The following is an 18,053-nucleotide window of genomic DNA, read 5'->3' on the forward strand; positions in this document are numbered from 1 at the left end:
AAACTAGTTTTAAATTTATTTAGTGCAGGTACAGTTTGTTTTGGTGTAAAGTGGTCTGTGGTGTGTTCATACCTGATAGGCTTGAGGAAGGCTGTTGCATGTGTAACAAAGGAACCGTGGCTGCAAGCTGGTTCAAATCATTAATTGTGTGAAAGCTTAATGTTTGTAACAGCATAATTGTAGAAATAAAGAATAAAAGTGTTTGAAGCTGTAAGAAAGCGGTTCAGTGAAGGAAGCAGTGAATTGATGAAAATCAAGATTAAGAAAAGTCTCAGAAGGCATGATTGAAATTTAAGAAAAGAAGTGAAACATTTGAGATAGGAAGATGGCTGCCTTTTGTGTAGTAGCGTCGTGTTAATCTGAAGGAAGTGGGGAGAGGTGTGGATAGAAAGTATGAAGAGGAACTTGAAAGCTGCGCTGACAAATTCTCTCCTGTGTAGAGTGAAATGAATGAAGACAGCAGATCCAATTGAAGTACAGTTTGTGTAGAGTTCAGAAACCAACTAAGTAAAAGTAAAGTATTTGGGAAGTAATTGGATAAGGATATATCGATTGGTGGATGTTTGTGAGAAACTGATGGGACTTGGAGAAATCATGTATGGTGTGATTAATGTGAAGTGTGTGTTGGAAACCATATATACACCTAATATGAAAGGTAACATCGTCTGTTCATGTTGCAAAATTGATTGGGATAAAATTTCAGATGATCTGATTGATAAGAGTTGGAAGTATTAGGAAGGAAACAGCGTGATTAAAACAAATGGGGAAAAGATGGAATTTTGAGATGGGAGAAAGTTGTTTTCTGCATATTTTCCTGTAGGTGTGCTAATGCCGGACACGGCTTACGAAAGATTGTCCATATGAAATTCCTATAGGCTGATGAAGCGGATTAAGAGATTCAGATGTGTTCCCTGTTGGAGTAGATTTACTGAAGAGGATCTGCTGCAATATATTCTGAACAGTGAGGACACAATGGGAGCTGAAGGTACAGAAGCAGGAGCACTCCGATTGAAAAGTGCCATGACAAAGAAGAAAGGGAAACAAGAAACGGAATGGACTTCAAGAGGTATATATGCGAGGAAGTTGATGCGTAGAAGGAATCTTTGGTCAGACAAGGGTTATGTAGAGTGGTGGACTCCAGTAATGATGCAGATTCTTGACAGAGGAAAAGTAACTTAAGAACTATGGTGATTGTAGTTTCTGAGTGGATATACAGCAGATGTTTTGAATTTCATAATATGTCACAGGAAATTGATTCAGAGTTTATGTAAGAAGCCACAAGAATATCAAACCAAATGGAGGCAGTACATGGAAAGGATTTGTGCAGTGTGAGGTGTTCAGGTGAATCGTTAAGATAGGTTTTGATTTTGGATCCGGGGCAATAATTAACTCAGCCTGGAGTTCTTCCTCCTGCAAACCTCACATGATCAAAATTCTACAGTACCAACTTAAAGTTCTTCTTGAGTGAACTTTTAAGAGATCTTGCTCACTTGTTTGTGGAGAGTATCTAACCCCATCTGCTACAGATGTGTAAAAAGTATTGAATTCCTTTTAGGAAAACTGCCTTCACGGTGTCTTGCTGGTTTTAGAAAACTGAAGTTTCAGTTTCTTTATTTAATTTATTTTGTGCCCCCGCCAAATATTAACTTAGAATTGTCCTAACAGGCAGATACTTCACAGACAAGTTTCATTGTATGATGCAAGAATAAATTTTATTCTGGTTTTGAAGATGATCTGCATGATCCAGGATAGCTCAGCCATTATAGTGACTAGGGTACTGATGCTGACTGCTATTTGAGTCTCAGGGGGACAGGATTTCTCTCTTCTCTGCAACATCAAAAGTGGCTGTGAGGCCCACCAACATTTTCAGTGGATTCTAGGGTTTTTTCCTCTGGTGTAAAGCTACAGTTCTTGAAGGTACTCGCCTCCATCTTGTGCCAAGGTTAAGAACGTGTGAAGACACTTTCAGACACAACGCTTGTTCTGCTTAATTAATGACTCACAACAACTTCACCTGTATTACTGTTAACTGAAATGGGGCTTATTGCGAGGTATTTTGTCTGTTGAACATTAGAATTTGTTTATTGAATATGGTTGGCTATTGTATGTGTATGGAACTTGTGGAAGATAAAACCCCTATATCCACCTGTGCAAAGGTGGTCCTTTTTGAGTTCTGGGTTCTGTGAATGGCATGATGGCTGCCTTCTGGAATGTTGCACTGTGTATGGGTGGTCGTGGGCTTGGAATGTCAAGGTTCTGACTGACAATTCATAAGTTTTAAGAGAAGCGACTTACAAAGTTTTATAATTTGTGCAGTTATTGCCTCGCCCCTTTCAAAGTTTTCATCATAATTAGTGGAAGTATGCAACAGCATTAAATCTTATTTTTAATTGGGTAAAAAGCATGTAACATACACTAAACTACAAGATATAGGTTACAGTGCAATAACATTTAATGTTTCAGATTTTCATAGTGCTCAGAAAATTGGGTCTCTTTCTGTTCTTACCAAATTATTTGAAGAAAAAACGAACTGGCTAAAAATTTACATACAGTGTATTTTAATGTGTACTGAATAGTAATTAACTAGGGCATTTTATGTGAAGCATGTATATAAATGATCTCAACCTGCGCTATGTAACCTAAACATATTTCTCGTGATTGTAGGAATTCCATGTAATAGGTCCCATTTGACTTTATTTTAAACTTACATTACTTGTAATCATACCACTGTGTAACATCTATTTCAGTAATAACCCTAGGTACCTTTTAATTAATTCTCTTTTGACTTCTGTTTTGAATAACACGTAAAGGTTGGCCTGAGGATGGTATAATTGTACCAAAACATTTCCCAACATGGAAATAAAGGGACAAATTTTAGGACATTAACCCATTGAAGATGAAAATTGTCTAAATAGTATTTCAGAATTCAAAACTGTGGAGAAAAAACCAGTCTTCACCAGTACAAAGATTAGCTTGTTAATGCAGTTTAATAAAGTAGTCATCCCTGTTAAAAGTAAGAATTGTATGAAAATAAAATATATAATGAGTTACTGGCTGTTGAAGCACGTGGGTAATGCAGTTGCCATCCAGCCCCAAGGTTTTAAATGTGTTTGAGGTGCTACATCAAATAACAGGAATGCTAACAAAAAGAAAATAAGAATGTTCCAAAATTTGCGAAGTGGCTACGAAAGTTACAGAAAACAATCATCTAAATGGTTGCTTAATTGTTTTGTATTTCCACATTGTGTTGCTGTTGTGTAATTAATGATGCTAATTGTCTTTGTAGTATTAGTGATGTAAAAATCACTATTGTGGTATGTGAAATTCTTATTTGGAGGCCAGCGTACGCTGCTGTAAGAATACCATATTCAGTTCTATATACACAGCTCTCAATAAAGGTTATAAATCCAACCCACATCCTCACCCAACTTCCACAGTCTTCAGGGTGTATATTTTCTTTTCATCCCCCCAAATGTAAATATTTTGCAAGCAGTATTGGTTTCTTGTTAAAATGAGTATTGCTACAGATGCCAAAATTCCAAGTATCAATAGTATTTTTCTACAAAAAATATTTACTTAATGCGTTTCGAATTTAACTTGATAACAATGGTTAGTCGTATTTCTTTGAATACCTGCTTTAATGTCTGGGGAGTAATTGTCTCCATCTTTTGTTTGTAGGTTAAATTAATTTCTTAATTCATTATGTAGTATTTCCGTATGTTCGGGGTATTGGGAATTAGGCGGCCCTGTTTTGCTAGTAGCGCTGTTTTTCGGAACTATAAGTTGTCATAATTTGTTACCAGTTAATGTTAATGTTTCCATCTCAGTCTTGTGAATAGTATTGCCTTCTGGCGGCGTCCCTGGGAACTCTAAATTCTTGTGCTAAGAAAATGCTGTTTTTTTTTTAGTATTATCTAGTAGCAACTGTTAGAACTACCAAGAGTTCGTGATTGTAAGTAGTGTTGCCATCTGGTGGAGTTTTTGTGAACTGAAAATTCCGGCTGTGTTAATAAAATTGTTTTTATAAACTTTGTTGTTTTGTATACCTAGTGCCTTATAAATGATATTGCCATGTGATGGCAGTTCAGCGAACTAGGAATTGCTGCTCTTGAGATGCGTATTACCATCTAGCGGCAACCATTGGAACTATTTGGAGTTTCTAATATATTTATGGATAGTATTGCCACCTGGTGGTGGTTTCAGGAACTAGAAATTGCTGCTGTGCTAATGAAAATTTTATAAATAAATTATTAGCTCGCTAATAAAAATAGTGCCATCTGGTGGCAGCTCTGGGAACTAATTTTTCTTGCTGCGCTAATAAAAATTTTATAAATAAAATTCCTGCTGTGCTAATAAAATATTTTATATTAAAATTATTAGCAGGCTAGTAAAAATACCTGGTGGAGAATGAAAATTGTGGGTGTGCTAGTAAAAATCATGGGTGTGGCAGCAAAAAAATATTTTTTTTCAATTGTGGTAGAGGTTGGTTTTGAACTGCTGATCTTCAGGATGGTAGTAGTCTGCTGTCTTGTAGTCCGCTGTCTTATCCCCTAGGCCGCCGCTGTTTCTTAAGAGATATAATTTCGGAACTTCCTGATATATTGCGAAGTTGTTCTTGGACTTTAAAATTTTTCTTGGATCCCATAGGTTTTGAACTGCCGATCTTCCTGATAGAAGCCCTGAACTTCAGCTCTCAGCAGTCCATGCCTTAGCTCTCTTGGCTACTGAGGCCACAACTGGTAGTAAACATTCGGAAGTTCCTGATGAATTGTGAGTATCGTCCTCTCCCCCAGCTACTAGTCCTACTCTACTTGCCACAGCTATACTTCAGAGGGATGAAGGAAGTACTTCAGGTGGTTCATCAACAACACTTCATATTCTGTATCATTCTATATATTCTTTATTATTTCATAAGCATACAACTACAAGGCATCATGTTTCCATCACTGCAGTCTCAATGTATATGACTGGTATTACAACAGACATTATTATTATTGTTTCTCTTGAACAAGACATTTTGGAAACTATTTCCGTCGCCAGGTAAAAGGGGAGAACATTCAAAAACACTGTACTCGCGAGCAACTAATACAATGGATTACAGACAATGGTACCAACATTAACATAATTATACAGCATGTAATAAGTGTTCTGGAGGTTTCCACTTGACGATGATGCTAATGTTGGCTTCAGAGAAACTCGCTAATGCAGCCCGAGTGATGGAGATGGTGGTCGGAACTCGAGGCCGTCCGTGTAGTGCGTAACGTAGAACTTCTCCCTGCACAGATGACACCGAGTTTCTTCTCCAGTATCAGTTATGGCAGTCCTAGAAAAAGAAATATATAAATAGCATTTTCATCTTCGATGCAGTACAGTCTGTAGTGGGCTGTGGTTGTACTTCTGATGGAAATATTACTATTGTAGTAGGAATGAACACGTGGATGACTTAGGGTAGAGGGTAATAGATAAACATTTTTATATATATCGAGTAGCGCTAGCAGGGTAGCCAAGTGTGCACCAAGTACAATTTGTGGTTTTCACTGTGGTGAGTCTGAAGATGGCTGTCTTCTGGGTTGTGGTGCCAAGTAGTCTGGTTGAAGTTTGCCAATGCTTCAGAGGTCCTCTCCATCCTCAGGGTAATAGATAAACATTTTTATATATATCGAGTAGCGCTGGCAGGGTAGCCAAGTGTGCACCAAGTACAATTTGTGGTTTTCACTGTGGTGAGTCTGAAGATGGCTGTCTTCTGGGTTGTGGTGCCAAGTAGTCTGGTTGAAGTTTGCCAATGCTTCAGAGGTCCTCTCCATCCTCAGGGTAATAGATAAACATTTTTTATATATATCGAGTAGCGCTGGCAGGGTAGCCAAGTGTGCACCAAGTACAATTTGTGGTTTTCACTGTGGTGAGTCTGAAGATGGCTGTCTTCTTTGTTGTAGCTCCTGTAGTCTGGTTGAAGTTTGCCAATGCTTCAGAAATCCTCTCCATTGTCAGGGTAATGGAAAAACTTAGTTATAGGAGACTGGCAGTGGGGATTGGGAACGAATAGGAGCTGGGGACATGTGACACCTTGTCCACAAGAAAGGTGAGGGACATTGGGGGCTCTCATAAGGGCTCCTCAGATTCCTGCCATAGGATCAACTGACATATGGGAGGTGAGTGGATGTGATGTGCCCTGAAAAGGGCAGGGTAGTGGCTTACTGGCAATGCTGTATGGGATGTTTCAGCCACAGCAGATTTATCTGGCTGGTCCAGCCGGATGTGGCACTGGTGCCGCTTTCCTTCCTGCTGGCCAAGGTGTGGCATGCCCTGCTCCTGTTAGTTCCCAGGCCCTCACATTTCTGACTCCAGTCAGCACTGGTTGTGCCAAGGCTCTTCATTGACTTCCAAATGTGTGCCTTACTCATCACCCTGATGACAGATGCAGCAAGGACCTCTGAATCGTTAGTACACTTCTACCAACAACCCAGAAGAGAGTCATCTTCAGACTCACCAGCATAAAAATGTCAAATCCTACACGGTAATAAACCTTTGGGTTCTGTGAAATGTTGAGAATTTTTAGATTGCCGAGTGACCGACTATTGTTGGCTTCTCAAGGACCTAGCTCCATGGAATAAATGACAGATGGATCAAGGTTTGCTTTTTGTGGCAAACAGAAAATGCAGACTTGACAAACTGATGTGCACATTCATGAACCATAACTGAAATGTTTTTATTTCTTGCAGTTTAAATGTGTTAGCAGATACAGCAACTATGAGAATGTGTCAACAGCTGGGAGACGGGAGAGAGCAGATTTCTGTACTCTTGCACTACAAAGGACGACTATAAATATTTGGTACAAATTAGTGGCAGAAGTCTTCTCCTCAATAGGCCAGCCCTAACAGACATAGAAGGGAACATTCAAAGACAAAGGGCCGAAGGAAATTTACTTGGCATGCACTTGTGAGATGTATGTCTCTCCTTTCCCATTGGCCTATTTTGGATCAAAATGCTGAGATAATGAAAGGAAAAGACACAATTTTATCCTGCAAAAGCTGTTGATGAGTGGTCCAAAACTACAAGACACAGAAGAAGCCAAATCAGAAACAGGAAGTCAATGTATAGCTCATTTGTTGTTTTACATCTGAATGCTATTTTGTATGACATAATTGTGCACATCTTGTCACTGCTTATAGATATTAAAAGAGTTTATTATGTACTTCAATGGTGGCACACTGGATTCTTTTTTTAGCAATTAATACGTAGATCCTGAGGCTTGTAGCCCACAAAAAAATCATAACCTTACCTGACATTAAAGAGCTTTTACGAGGTCTGTCCAAAAAGCATCCGACCTTATTTTTTTCCGCGGTAAGTAATGGTGAAAGGGTGGGGAAACTGAGCGTAGTGATGCAATGGGGGTCACTCAAATTAAAGAGTGGTTCAACCGCTTTACAGATGGCCGCATGTCGGCGGACAGCGACCAGCGTTCCGGGAGACCATCATCGAACCGAAATGCTGATGTCATTGACAAAGTGCGGACAATGGTCATGGAGGACCGTCCGGGAAATTGCTGATGAGGTTGGGATCAGCAGAGGTTCCGCAAACACGATTTTAACTGAGGATTTGGGCATGCAAAGAGTGGTGGCAAAATTTGTGCCCAAGCTGCTTTCGCCGGAGCAGCAACAACTCCGCCTTGAGGTCGTGCAGGACATGCTGGAGTGCACCAATAGGGATCCTAAGTTCCTGAAGACTGTGATCACTGGTGACGAGTCGTGGGTGTACAGATATGACCCGGAAACCAAGATCCAGTCGTCACAATGGAAGCATCCAACATCCCTGAGGCCCAAAGAAACACGACAGGTTCGGAGCAATGTGAAGGGGATACTGACTGTTTTTTTCGATTACCGGGGTGTTATGCATCATTAGTACACACCACTAGGCCAAACAGTCAATCAAGAGTACTACCAAGAAGTCCTCCCGTCATCTTTGTGAGATGCAGTTCGGTGCAAGAGACCGGAGCTGTGGGACGCACGCAACAGGCAGCTGAATCATGACAACGCCCCAGCTCATTCATCACACCTGAGCCAGGGTTTCCTGGCCAAGCACGGCATTCTGCAGGTTCGCCAGGCTCCCTACTCTCCTGACATGGCTCCTTGTGATTTCTGGCTGTTCCCGAGAATGAAGACACTGCTAAAAGGCTCCTGTTTTGACCGCCGTGAGGACATCATACAGAACACGACAGCACAGCTGCACACCATTCCAAAACAAGCCTTCCAGAATTGCTTCCAGCGATGGAAGGACTGCTGGGCTAAGTGTGTGGAGTCATAAGGGGCCTACTTTGAAGGGGATTAGGTATTGTAACCCCCCAGATACAGAACTTTGTTTTCCTGGCCCAAGGTCGGATACTTTTTGGACAGACCTCGTAGATATGACATTAGAAGTCTAGTTACCTTGGTAAGATCCTCAGCAGCAGTACAAAAGTGCACAGCTGACACAAATCTCCTGTCTCCAGATGGCAAAGAGCATGTCCACTGCTTACAGACGAACCAGTGATCCTAGGGCCTGCAGACAAATGTGTATCAGATTCCATTGTACTTAATACACTGTTACAGAATCAAACAATTTCACCTGTTTTTTGTAATAATGTAATTCACCAAAAAATCTGCATGACAGTCTACTTCAAAATTACCAAATCTTTGGTTCCATGAAAGTTAGAAGACCTGATTTAAGCCTACTTGGGAGGCAATAACATGCTCTTTCAACTGGTTAATTTGTATTTAATTTTATTCAAATGGCAATTCCCTAATGTGATTCTTATATCGTTTTAATAACATACTTTTAAGTGCAGAGAAATTAAATCTTTTTTTAACTTGACAAGCAACTGTTAACAATGTGACTTATTCCATTCTTGGGAAATGTTCTGCAACTGCTATGAGGAATTGCTGTGAAATGCAAATGCTGAAGTTTTATTTCTCCGTCCAGCCTCTCTCTCCACTCTCACCTGCATAGCCAACAGAACTGCTATTTTGACGCCACGAAACTCGTCCTATTTGTTGTTGTATTTCCCAACTGCACTCCTGTTCGCCCTGAAAAGTAAATGGGGAAAACAAGATTAGGATCAACAGAGATATTGAAATAGATAACAGCAGTTCAAAAATGTAAGATGGAGATGTGCAGATATGGTAAGGACTGTAGTATATAATGATCAGTCTCAAATAATTACGCTAATTAACTTTTACTTGGAATCAACTGATTTCAAATCCCAAGGGAAGTTTTTTTATGAAGGAACTACAGTGACTGCCACCCAGTGAACTGCCCACCTCTGAGCTCAGCAATAAATCAATCCACACATGAGCCTAGAATTGCTCTGCAAGAGCAACAATAAAGGCACCAACCTTAGAATGTAAGAAAATTTACACTTGTATCGCTTATATTTTGGCAGTCTCGTTACTTTTGCTGTTGAAGATTTTGAAATTGGCGTCTCCTGTACATGGCTACTGGCACAAATCTGGGAGCTTGGCATTTGGCAAGTGTCTGTGAGGGGGAAGGCAGCAGGAGTGATACGGTTGGTTGCTACAAGGCCTGTGAACATCAGCCCTTGATGCCTACTGTAAATGATTGTGTGCCTGATAAATCATTAATTACTGGTATGAAAGAGCATTATGAGACATCTCAGTAAATGCCATGGAGAATGTTTTATCTTTGCCCCTATTTCAACAATTTTCTTTTCAGTAAGTACAAAGTTTTAAAAAAATGCATCCTGTCCAAGTGAGACCCCACGTACCTGACGTAACAGTACATTTGTGAATGCCTATTGTAGTTTGAATTGTGACAAAGGAAGTTAAAAGTTGAATTCTGTCAAATAATTTCCGCAATATTTACTGACAGCACTTGGCCTCAATCATTCCAGTATAAGGACCAACCTCAACGTGCTTAACTAGACAGAGTGCACGTGTGTACAGTAATAGCATTTTATACCTATTATAATCTAAATTTTACTTTTATTGTTGTCATGGAAAAATAAAATATCAGGATGTGCTGGCAGCAGTCATGAAATGACACAAGCACACAAATATGTAGGAAGATGTACAACACTAACATCTACTACAAACATATTTTCATTGTGTTCTGAAAACAATGTCAGTGTTAATAAAGTCAGGCAAAACTTACTTTCCCTGTTCTGGAATCAAATGGCTTCATTTCTTCTCAAGTTCAGCTGCCTCGTCTGGATCCATGGCACCAGCATCACCCACCTCCAAAAGAGTACTCAGATCCTGAAAAGATATGAAAGTGGGTGACTACAATGAGGTTGGTACATCTTATTCCTCTTTTGCTTCCACAATGTTTTTACATTAGTTACACTGTAAAATAATTTTCTATTTTTACTAATTTAATTTATCCAACAAACTCAGATTTAAAGTTACACTGTATGCGTGTAATTCACTTACATTAAGTTTGCATTGGGGCCAATATAAGAGAAAATAGGGAATAAGTTTTGCATTATGTTATATCAACTGGATGATAAGATGGTTCTATGAACATTTGCATTGTCTTCATTAAACCACCCGACACGACTGGTAGCCAAGAATAATTCATTATATAGATATTATTTCATTGGATCAACACATATGTACAACACTAAACCGAACTTTAAAAACTTCGTGGTAGTTCCTGTTTAATCGAAGCAACTTTAAAGTCTCAACTACGTAGTATTATGAGCTAGTAAAAATGACCCAAACAAGCGCCATCTTTGGTATATGAATTTTATTAGTTTTGTAGAATTACGTTTACAATATTGTATTACATGACAAATAAGTTTCTTTCAGATAAAACATAATCCTACCTTCAAGTTCAATGTTGTAACTGAACGCTTATAGCAACGTAATCCGCCCTTGGATGAGTACGTCTGAGTAATGAACCCACGTGTCCTACGCGCACTGAATACTGGGAACTACGTTACTCAAATTGAAGTGTAAAAGGTCATATGCCTATGCACAAAAGTTTATTGGAGATATTTGGCAGCAACTTTTATCGGCTGGGTGCCATTAATTACTAACTGATCTAATAATAAACAGCAATCCAGATTAAATGTACTACTAAGCATAAACCGCAGATCGGGAAATCCATGATCCCCCCCCCCCCCACATGCTAACTATCGTGATTGGAAATATTAGCTAACGAAAATATTTCATATTTACGATATTACAAATGATAAAAAAATTGCAATATTAAATCTCCTCTCTAATATAAATTATTACAAAAGCAGGCTCAACATTTATTTGCTTGAACTGTATGTAATGGGTAATGCTGGTTCAGATGTGTAACACAAACTGAAGTTGGAAGAACAATGGGATGAAACAATAAAAAGGCCACGGTACTTGCGGATAAACCTAACTACTTTCATTTTATTCCTTGTAAATCCCATAAGGTATGTCCTAGCAATGAACCCTGGCATCCACACTTGGATTCAAAATACTAACTTCCAGAGTTACACTTGTATTGTGACTATATTACCTATTCTACATATTCTGTTTCATTACAAATAAATGATGGAAACTGATAATATAGTCCTGCAATACTCCAGCATATGGTTCATAAAGAATGTCTTGCTTTTTGTAACTTAAACACAAAGCCTCTTTCACAGTTATTTCATTTCATTTAATTCTATTAACAAGTTTGCATATTAGTTGCCTCAATGTTTATGTAACACCCTCATCTTTCTACTGCCACTGCAACTCAGTCTGAACCTTGACCTCTTCAGCAGCAGCTCACCTACTTCCAATTAATAAATAACTCACAGCTTTCTCCTATCCTTTGCACTCACTACAACAAAAATATGTAACATTATGGTTAGGGGGTATGGACATGTATCACATGTGGACAAAACATGTTTCTTTTGAGAGCATTAGATATGGATGCATCAGATGTAGATAGTAAACCCTGATTAGATTATCTCATCATGGCAACACTTGTCCCCATTTCAATATCTATCAGCCCACTTTCTGTCTTCAAGAATGATGAAAATGTGATACAATTGTGATGTGATTTCGCTTATCAGTACTGAAATCAAGTTGCGAGTTGTTATATTCCTTTTAATTGAGTAGCTGAAAATATAACAAAAGCAGTCTGGTTTTTCCCATGTAAACTTTGTATCTGTCACCTAACCAGTACTTCATGCTTCAGAACTTGAATGATTCATTTCACCACCAGACATGTAGTTTTAGAGCAAGATCAATCAGATGCTGGAAAGAAAAATTTGAGGCAGGTACAGGCATCAAAAACAACTTGTCTTTGTAATTTTATTTGATGGTTTACAAAATATAAAAGTATATATTTGACCAAAACAATGATAAAATGAACATTAAACAAGCACAACACTTCCTTTCACAATTTAAATTTTACTGATGGAACAAATTTATGGATAGAAACTTTACTGACAACCCCAAGGCACTTTACATAATGCTAAGTTCAAAATACATATAACTTCAATATTTTGGCACAATTATACTTTATCATTTCAAGTAAAATAATTATCATTTGAACATGGGTCATCTCTCATTGTCCTGAAAATGATTAACAACTTGATTTCAAGTACTTGATTCTAAGCAAGATCTTATCTTGTACAGATTATATATATATATAAAAGTCTGTTAGTGTCTGTTTATCAGATCAGAAATATGAAGTTCCTTCTTGCAGTTTTTTCCATGCTGGTGCTTGGGTGCCATGGTAAGTCTGAATATTTAACCAATAAAAACTAGACTGAAAAGGCATATATTTAATTTTGTATTATGGACCATTTACATGAAAATTGATTAAATTTGAATTGAGCTTCACCCAAGTATGGGTCATACTGAACAAATACCTAACTCTACAGAACAGAGTCCTTCTTGAGAACTTATCAGTTCTCTCAGCTAGTCAAGCAACTCCCTATCTTTCATGCAACAAAATATTTAATATCATGTTTACAAGAGCCCACCATGGTCTCTATCCTGAGCTTGATGAATCCATACCTTCCAATCCTACTTCCGTACCATTCATTTTAATATTATCCTCATATCTATGCCTAGGTCTTCTGAGTGGTCTCCTCCCTGCAAGCAACCCTATACTGGACAAGTAAAGATCGAAATTAAGCCAGACAATTTCAAGTGTAAACACCTTAATACCAAATTTGATCACATCAATTGGCCAGTTTCCGAGGTGAAATTTACAGGCAGATGGGCAGAGCGAGGTCCTCACAGAGTTTTAATTTTGTGAAATCCTGTGTACAGAACATATGAGAACAATTTATTCAGTGACAATATAATGGCTTCACAACTAACAATGTAGCTCCTATATGAACCTCATCTTGTTGCAGGGGCATTCAGTAATATACAGGGAGTCCTCGTAGATGTGGCCAGAAATGTAAAAATTGTGAATGGTGAGAATGCTGAAGAAGGAGAGTTCCCATTTCAAGCAAGTATCAGAACCAATTTAATCAAGAAACAAATTCATAACACTTTGCATGTTCACTTCACAAGATAAATGGCAATTTTGTTGCAACAAGAATTACAGACAATGCTGTGATAAGTTCAGTATGAAGATGACTGGGTTGCTGCGCCATTAGTCTGGCAGATGTTTGCCACAATTTCAATTGTGTCTGCTGCCTCCATCAGCAGGGCGATGATTAGTTTCTGGTTATGAATATTTGATTAAAGATACATAAGAATATCACACATATAGTTTAGCTAAGAAATGCTCCCATACAAAGCAAAATGGGTTTGTTATCTAGAGATAACTGACATCTTCACCATCATGAGAACAACAAGTTCTAGATAAATATATATGAAGTTGAGTAATTAGTATACAGATATGGTAAGAAATGATGTCTAAGCACACATTAGTTGATGAAACAGTTCCAACCATTAATGGTGCAGGACTTAATCATTACAAAACACTTATCTCATTTCCAGGTGTCACTGCAGTATGGCGGCAGTCATTACTGTGGTGCTACAGTTTTATCTCCTGAGTACGTCCTCACAGCTGCTCACTGCATCTTTGGGTACGCACATAAAACAGTATAAGGGGAACAGTGGACACAAAGCACAAGATACAAATGGAGAGCATATGGGAACCAAGAGAAAAACTGAAAAGACTTTAGCATAAAAAAAGACTTGCCCTGATGAAAACACCAATAACTGTTGATAATGAATATCAAAAGGAAAAATTATGAGAACAATTTAATAATGCTTACTTTCCTTCATATGCTTCAATCTATATGATGAGGCAAACAAGAGCCATAAATATCAGACACACACACACTCAATAAAATTATATAAGTTACTAACTTATGTGCATAATTTCCACCACTACAAAGTCTCATTTTGTTAAATTTGCCTGATACTACTCACACTTTCACACCATCTCCATGTCTGCAAAGGTTTAGACATCAATGAAATGTTTCGTACAGATCTGGAGGTGTATTTATGATCTATCTCTATACAAGATTCTCTGTGCCTAGTTACAACATTAAATCACACAAAAAAAATTCTCAAAAGTGGCTCCTCATACAAAGAATGAAAAACACATTTCACAGGCCCCTTTCCAGTAGGGTTTATACTTAACAAAATACTTGTAAAAATAGTTTATGCCTTTTGCAGTGTAATACTCTTATAACAGAAAATACTATCTCTGTCACCAAGACAATTTAAAACTATGCACACCATATTATCTCCAGTAGTGACTGGGTCTAGAATAATAAATGAGCATACAGAGCTACTGGGAAGATGTGGAAGAAATGTGAACTCCAAAGTGGAGAAAATCTTTCCACTAGTGTTTGGTGACATGTTATAATGATTTAAACATATTCTTGTAAGGATTTGTTTATATTGTGGTATACCATTAATATGCAAAGCAGAATGCTGAAACTTTGTTTACAGTAACAGCATTGATGACTACAGTGTTCGAGCAGGAACCAACACTTATTACACAGGAGGCACTGTCCACAGAGTTATTGAGTGGGCTTATCACGAGAACTACGTGAATGAAGCTTACTGGAATGATGATATTGCTGTTGTCAAGGTAGGTGTTTCATTCCCTAAATACAATATATGGTATAACTAAAAGCAGTTATGATGTTTTGAATATATACATAATTATGTTTAATAGGTGAGACCAGATATCATATTGGGTGACAACATAAAGCTAACCACACTTCCTCCTCCTGGTGATGAACCTAAAGGTGGAGCTGCAAGCGTGGCTATTGGCTGGGGATCTGGATGTGTGAGTTGCTCACTTTACATAACAATTTCTGTGTTTTCATTTGCTCTGAAGTATTCATCTCAATTACTTTGTGTAAAATATTTGAAATTCCAGCACCAACTAAAATTAAATGTTTTAATGTTGAAAGTCCTATGTTTAAATGGCTATTAACTTTTATACAGTATGGCTGTGCAGGAATTCCTAACCTGCAGAAAGTTAACTTGAAGATCTATTCACACGAAGATTGTCTAGATATCTATGGGTTCGGACCTACGACTGACATGGTCTGCTCAGGTATTCCAGAGGAAGAGAAGGGTGTTTGCAGTGTAAGTATCATGACTGTTACAAAGTGAGAGACAGATAGCACAAAACTAATATCTCTACTTGTATTCAGAAGATACTTTCAACAGAGTCAACTCTCTGTTAAAAATATGTTAGAAATTATAAAACTGCTATTTTGAATAGGTTCCCATAATAATATGTAATTTATTTAATAATGGCAATATGGAATTTAAATTAATTTTCATACTGAAATGAGATTTCTCAGTTAGAACAATAAATGCTGTAAATGTAATATATCATACTGCAGATGCTATGAGTCCTGCAAGTATAAGGAAAATGTACAAAGTATCTATGCATTGTACACCACATTACTAAAGTATCAAGCAGATATGGAGGAAAAGTACCTTGCATTCTTGAAAATGTTGATAAAATTCCCTAAACTATGCAAAATTTTTCATATCTGTGAATATAATATAATAAATATATAATTTAAGCAGAAACTTTTCAGGTTTTAAATCATTAGCTTAAACATTTGCAGCTGGTACACTGTTCCTTTCAAAAAAGTGGTTCTTCCTATAACATTTTAAAAGCCTTCTTGTTACTTATTGGACCAGTGAATTACAAAATAATTGAATACAATATTTTATTTTATTTTCCGTCTATACACAAACTTAAAATAATGTTGTTTAAAATTACTTAAAATTACAACATTCTCAGTAGATACTGCATCTTGTTACATATAACAAAAAAAATTGAATATCAATCTTAAAATTCATAATAAATGCTTTTATACACTGTGTGTAAATACATTAGTTCATCGGTAATGGATGATGAAGTCCACCTCATAACTCAAAAGATTCTTTACTCAGAGCTTGCAGTGGCTATAAACTTGATTACATACAGCCTCCTGAGAGACCTCACACACCAAAGAAACAAACCAGATATCCAAAATTGCTTACAAAATTTTCAGGGTGACTCTGGCGGTGCTCTCCTTGTTGACGGCATCCAAGTTGGCATAACCTCATGGACCCGGGTGCCCTGTGCAGAGTATCCTGCAGTGTGGACCAAGGTTTCCCACTATCGTGACTGGATTGCAGAAAAGACAGGAGTGTAATCTGTAAGACAAGTCAACCACTGGCATATGCATAACTTTTGCCATGATCCATAAGTCTCAAGCAATTGGCCGACCTTCAGTACAGCGTTTTGCCTCATCCACTAGCCCGATTTACGATACAGAACACACATAAATTTAATGGTTGAAACTGTGTCCATGTTATACATAGATTAAACAGTTATGCCACTGGAAACTTAAATACACAAAGCCAAACAGGCTGAATATGATAAACAATTCATATTTATGTGCACAGCCATACCATAATTTTCTACCAGCTCTCTCTATAAGAACAGTGTAATAAATTAACTTTCGTGCTGGGAACAGTCTTAAACAAAAATATTACAATGTAATAAACTTAAAACAATGTATATAAATGAAATTTTTTTATTTAAATACTCAACGTGTTTTCTCAGAACAACAAGACAAACATATGGGGGAATAATATGGCTCCAGATCAGGGCTGGCAGAGGGTTTTTGTGAAAACAGTAATGAACCTTCAGGCTGCATAAAAAGCAGGATTTATTTACTAGCTGTGAAACTATTAGCTTCTCAACAAGGATTCTGCTCCACTGAGTTAGTTAGTTATAGGTAATACTATTTGTATTTATTGTGCATCTAACTGGTAGGTGGCAGGAGAGAGAACTGGAGTCAAAAGATGGGTATTATAAGTTTTGCCAGATGCATTATTTTCTTTTGGCAGATATTTAACCTCCCCCCCCCCAAAAAAACAAAACAACAACATCCTTTTACCAGAAGGAAAGATCAAGACAAGATGTCATCATGTCTGTATCCATCCATCTATGTGTCTTCCTTAACTTTTCTCAACCAAATAAGGAGTCTTATGAAACGTGGTATGAATATAATAGAAATTACAACTCTACAGTGTGAAGACTATGCAGACAAAGAGTAGAGGATTCTGAGGTCAGTACAAGCATTAAGTTGCCGTTCAGTGCTATGCAACTTAACCTCTCAGATTATGCACAAGAGATGCACCAGTTGGGATGTCCAGTTTCATTTTACGTTATGTGTGTACTGTGTTTGAATTATAATGTCAGATAACTTGAGATGCATGAGACAAAAAGATATGTAACAAATCAAACATGTCTGAATGCTTATTATGAATTTATGTTGAAAAATACAATACTGCTTCTCACAGTACCACACCTCAAAAAGGAAAAAGCTTCTACATTTCCAGATAAATTTGTGTAAAATAGAAATGCACATAAAATCACAGAGTTCTTCTGTTGGCAGAATGCATGTATTAACAGAAAAATAAAACAAATTTATCCTCAAACCCACCACAAATATATTGAATTATATTTTAAAATACAGAATATAAAACTATTTCTTTCTTTCTATGATTATTTATTATCCAATATTTTCCTCACGTATTATTTGACACTACATAATTAACAGCTCGAACTGCACTGTCAATTTTAACACAAAA

At 37.5% G+C, this 18,053-nt stretch overlaps 3 protein-coding genes across 11 annotated transcripts in view; 2 read left to right on the forward strand and 1 right to left on the reverse strand.

Moving 5' to 3' along the window:
• Positions 1 to 7,198, forward strand: part of LOC110832045 (leucine-rich melanocyte differentiation-associated protein) — a 22,534-nt gene extending 15,336 nt beyond the window's left edge. For all 7 annotated transcript variants that reach the window (XM_087355572.1, XM_087355566.1, XM_087355570.1 and 4 more), the window contains 2 exons: positions 4,648 to 4,770; positions 6,720 to 7,198. The gene's annotated coding sequence lies outside the window, so the exon portion shown is untranslated. The remainder of the gene's footprint in view (positions 1 to 4,647; positions 4,771 to 6,719) is intronic.
• Positions 4,878 to 13,329, reverse strand: LOC110832047 (uncharacterized). Of its 3 annotated transcripts, none has more exons than XM_087355575.1 (5): positions 12,984 to 13,329; positions 10,144 to 10,247; positions 8,975 to 9,059; positions 8,424 to 8,535; positions 4,878 to 5,323 (listed from the first exon to the last, which is right to left on the reverse strand). In XM_087355575.1, exons 2-5 carry the CDS (start codon positions 10,171 to 10,173, stop codon positions 5,200 to 5,202), a joined length of 351 nt encoding a protein of 116 aa, XP_087211701.1. In that variant the 5' UTR covers positions 10,174 to 10,247; positions 12,984 to 13,329; the 3' UTR covers positions 4,878 to 5,199. The 3 variants fall into 3 exon arrangements, with proteins under 3 accessions (XP_087211701.1, XP_087211700.1, XP_087211702.1); XM_087355574.1 differs by lacking the exon at positions 12,984 to 13,329 and adding an exon at positions 10,817 to 12,532; XM_087355576.1 differs by lacking the exon at positions 12,984 to 13,329 and adding an exon at positions 10,817 to 12,532 and having other exon boundaries at positions 10,144 to 10,271.
• LOC110832030 (trypsin-1) lies at positions 12,579 to 17,950 on the forward strand. The gene is made up of 7 exons (XM_087355564.1): positions 12,579 to 12,699; positions 13,328 to 13,425; positions 13,923 to 14,011; positions 14,889 to 15,030; positions 15,118 to 15,231; positions 15,393 to 15,536; positions 16,463 to 17,950. The coding sequence occupies exons 1-7, from the start codon at positions 12,651 to 12,653 to the stop codon at positions 16,604 to 16,606; spliced, it is 780 nt and encodes a 259-aa protein (XP_087211690.1). The 5' UTR covers positions 12,579 to 12,650; the 3' UTR covers positions 16,607 to 17,950.
• The last annotated feature ends 103 nt before the right edge of the window (positions 17,951 to 18,053 follow it).

This window comes from Zootermopsis nevadensis, unplaced genomic scaffold (assembly GCF_977971745.1).
Source record: "Zootermopsis nevadensis isolate Lab colony 2312 unplaced genomic scaffold, Znev_1.0 Znev_ptg000024l, whole genome shotgun sequence".
NCBI classification, from domain to species: domain Eukaryota; kingdom Metazoa; phylum Arthropoda; class Insecta; order Blattodea; family Termopsidae; genus Zootermopsis; species Zootermopsis nevadensis.

Excerpts from the sequence above, each read along its gene's own strand:
- LOC110832047 (XM_087355575.1), bottom strand. The coding sequence starts at position 10,173 with ATGAAGCCATTTGATTCCAGAACAGGGAAA. Across the intron at positions 8,536-8,974 it reads CAGTTCTGTTGGCTATGCAG|GCCCTAGGATCACTGGTTCG; the intron begins GTGAGAGTGGAG and ends ATTTGTCTGCAG. Across the intron at positions 5,324-8,423 it reads CTGCTGAGGATCTTACCAAG|GACTGCCATAACTGATACTG; the intron begins GTAACTAGACTT and ends TTCTTTTTCTAG.
- LOC110832030 (XM_087355564.1), top strand. The coding sequence starts at position 12,651 with ATGAAGTTCCTTCTTGCAGTTTTTTCCATGCTGGTGCTTGGGTGCCAT. Across the intron at positions 13,426-13,922 it reads AAGGAGAGTTCCCATTTCAA|GTGTCACTGCAGTATGGCGG; the intron begins GCAAGTATCAGA and ends TCTCATTTCCAG. Across the intron at positions 15,031-15,117 it reads ATGATATTGCTGTTGTCAAG|GTGAGACCAGATATCATATT; the intron begins GTAGGTGTTTCA and ends TATGTTTAATAG.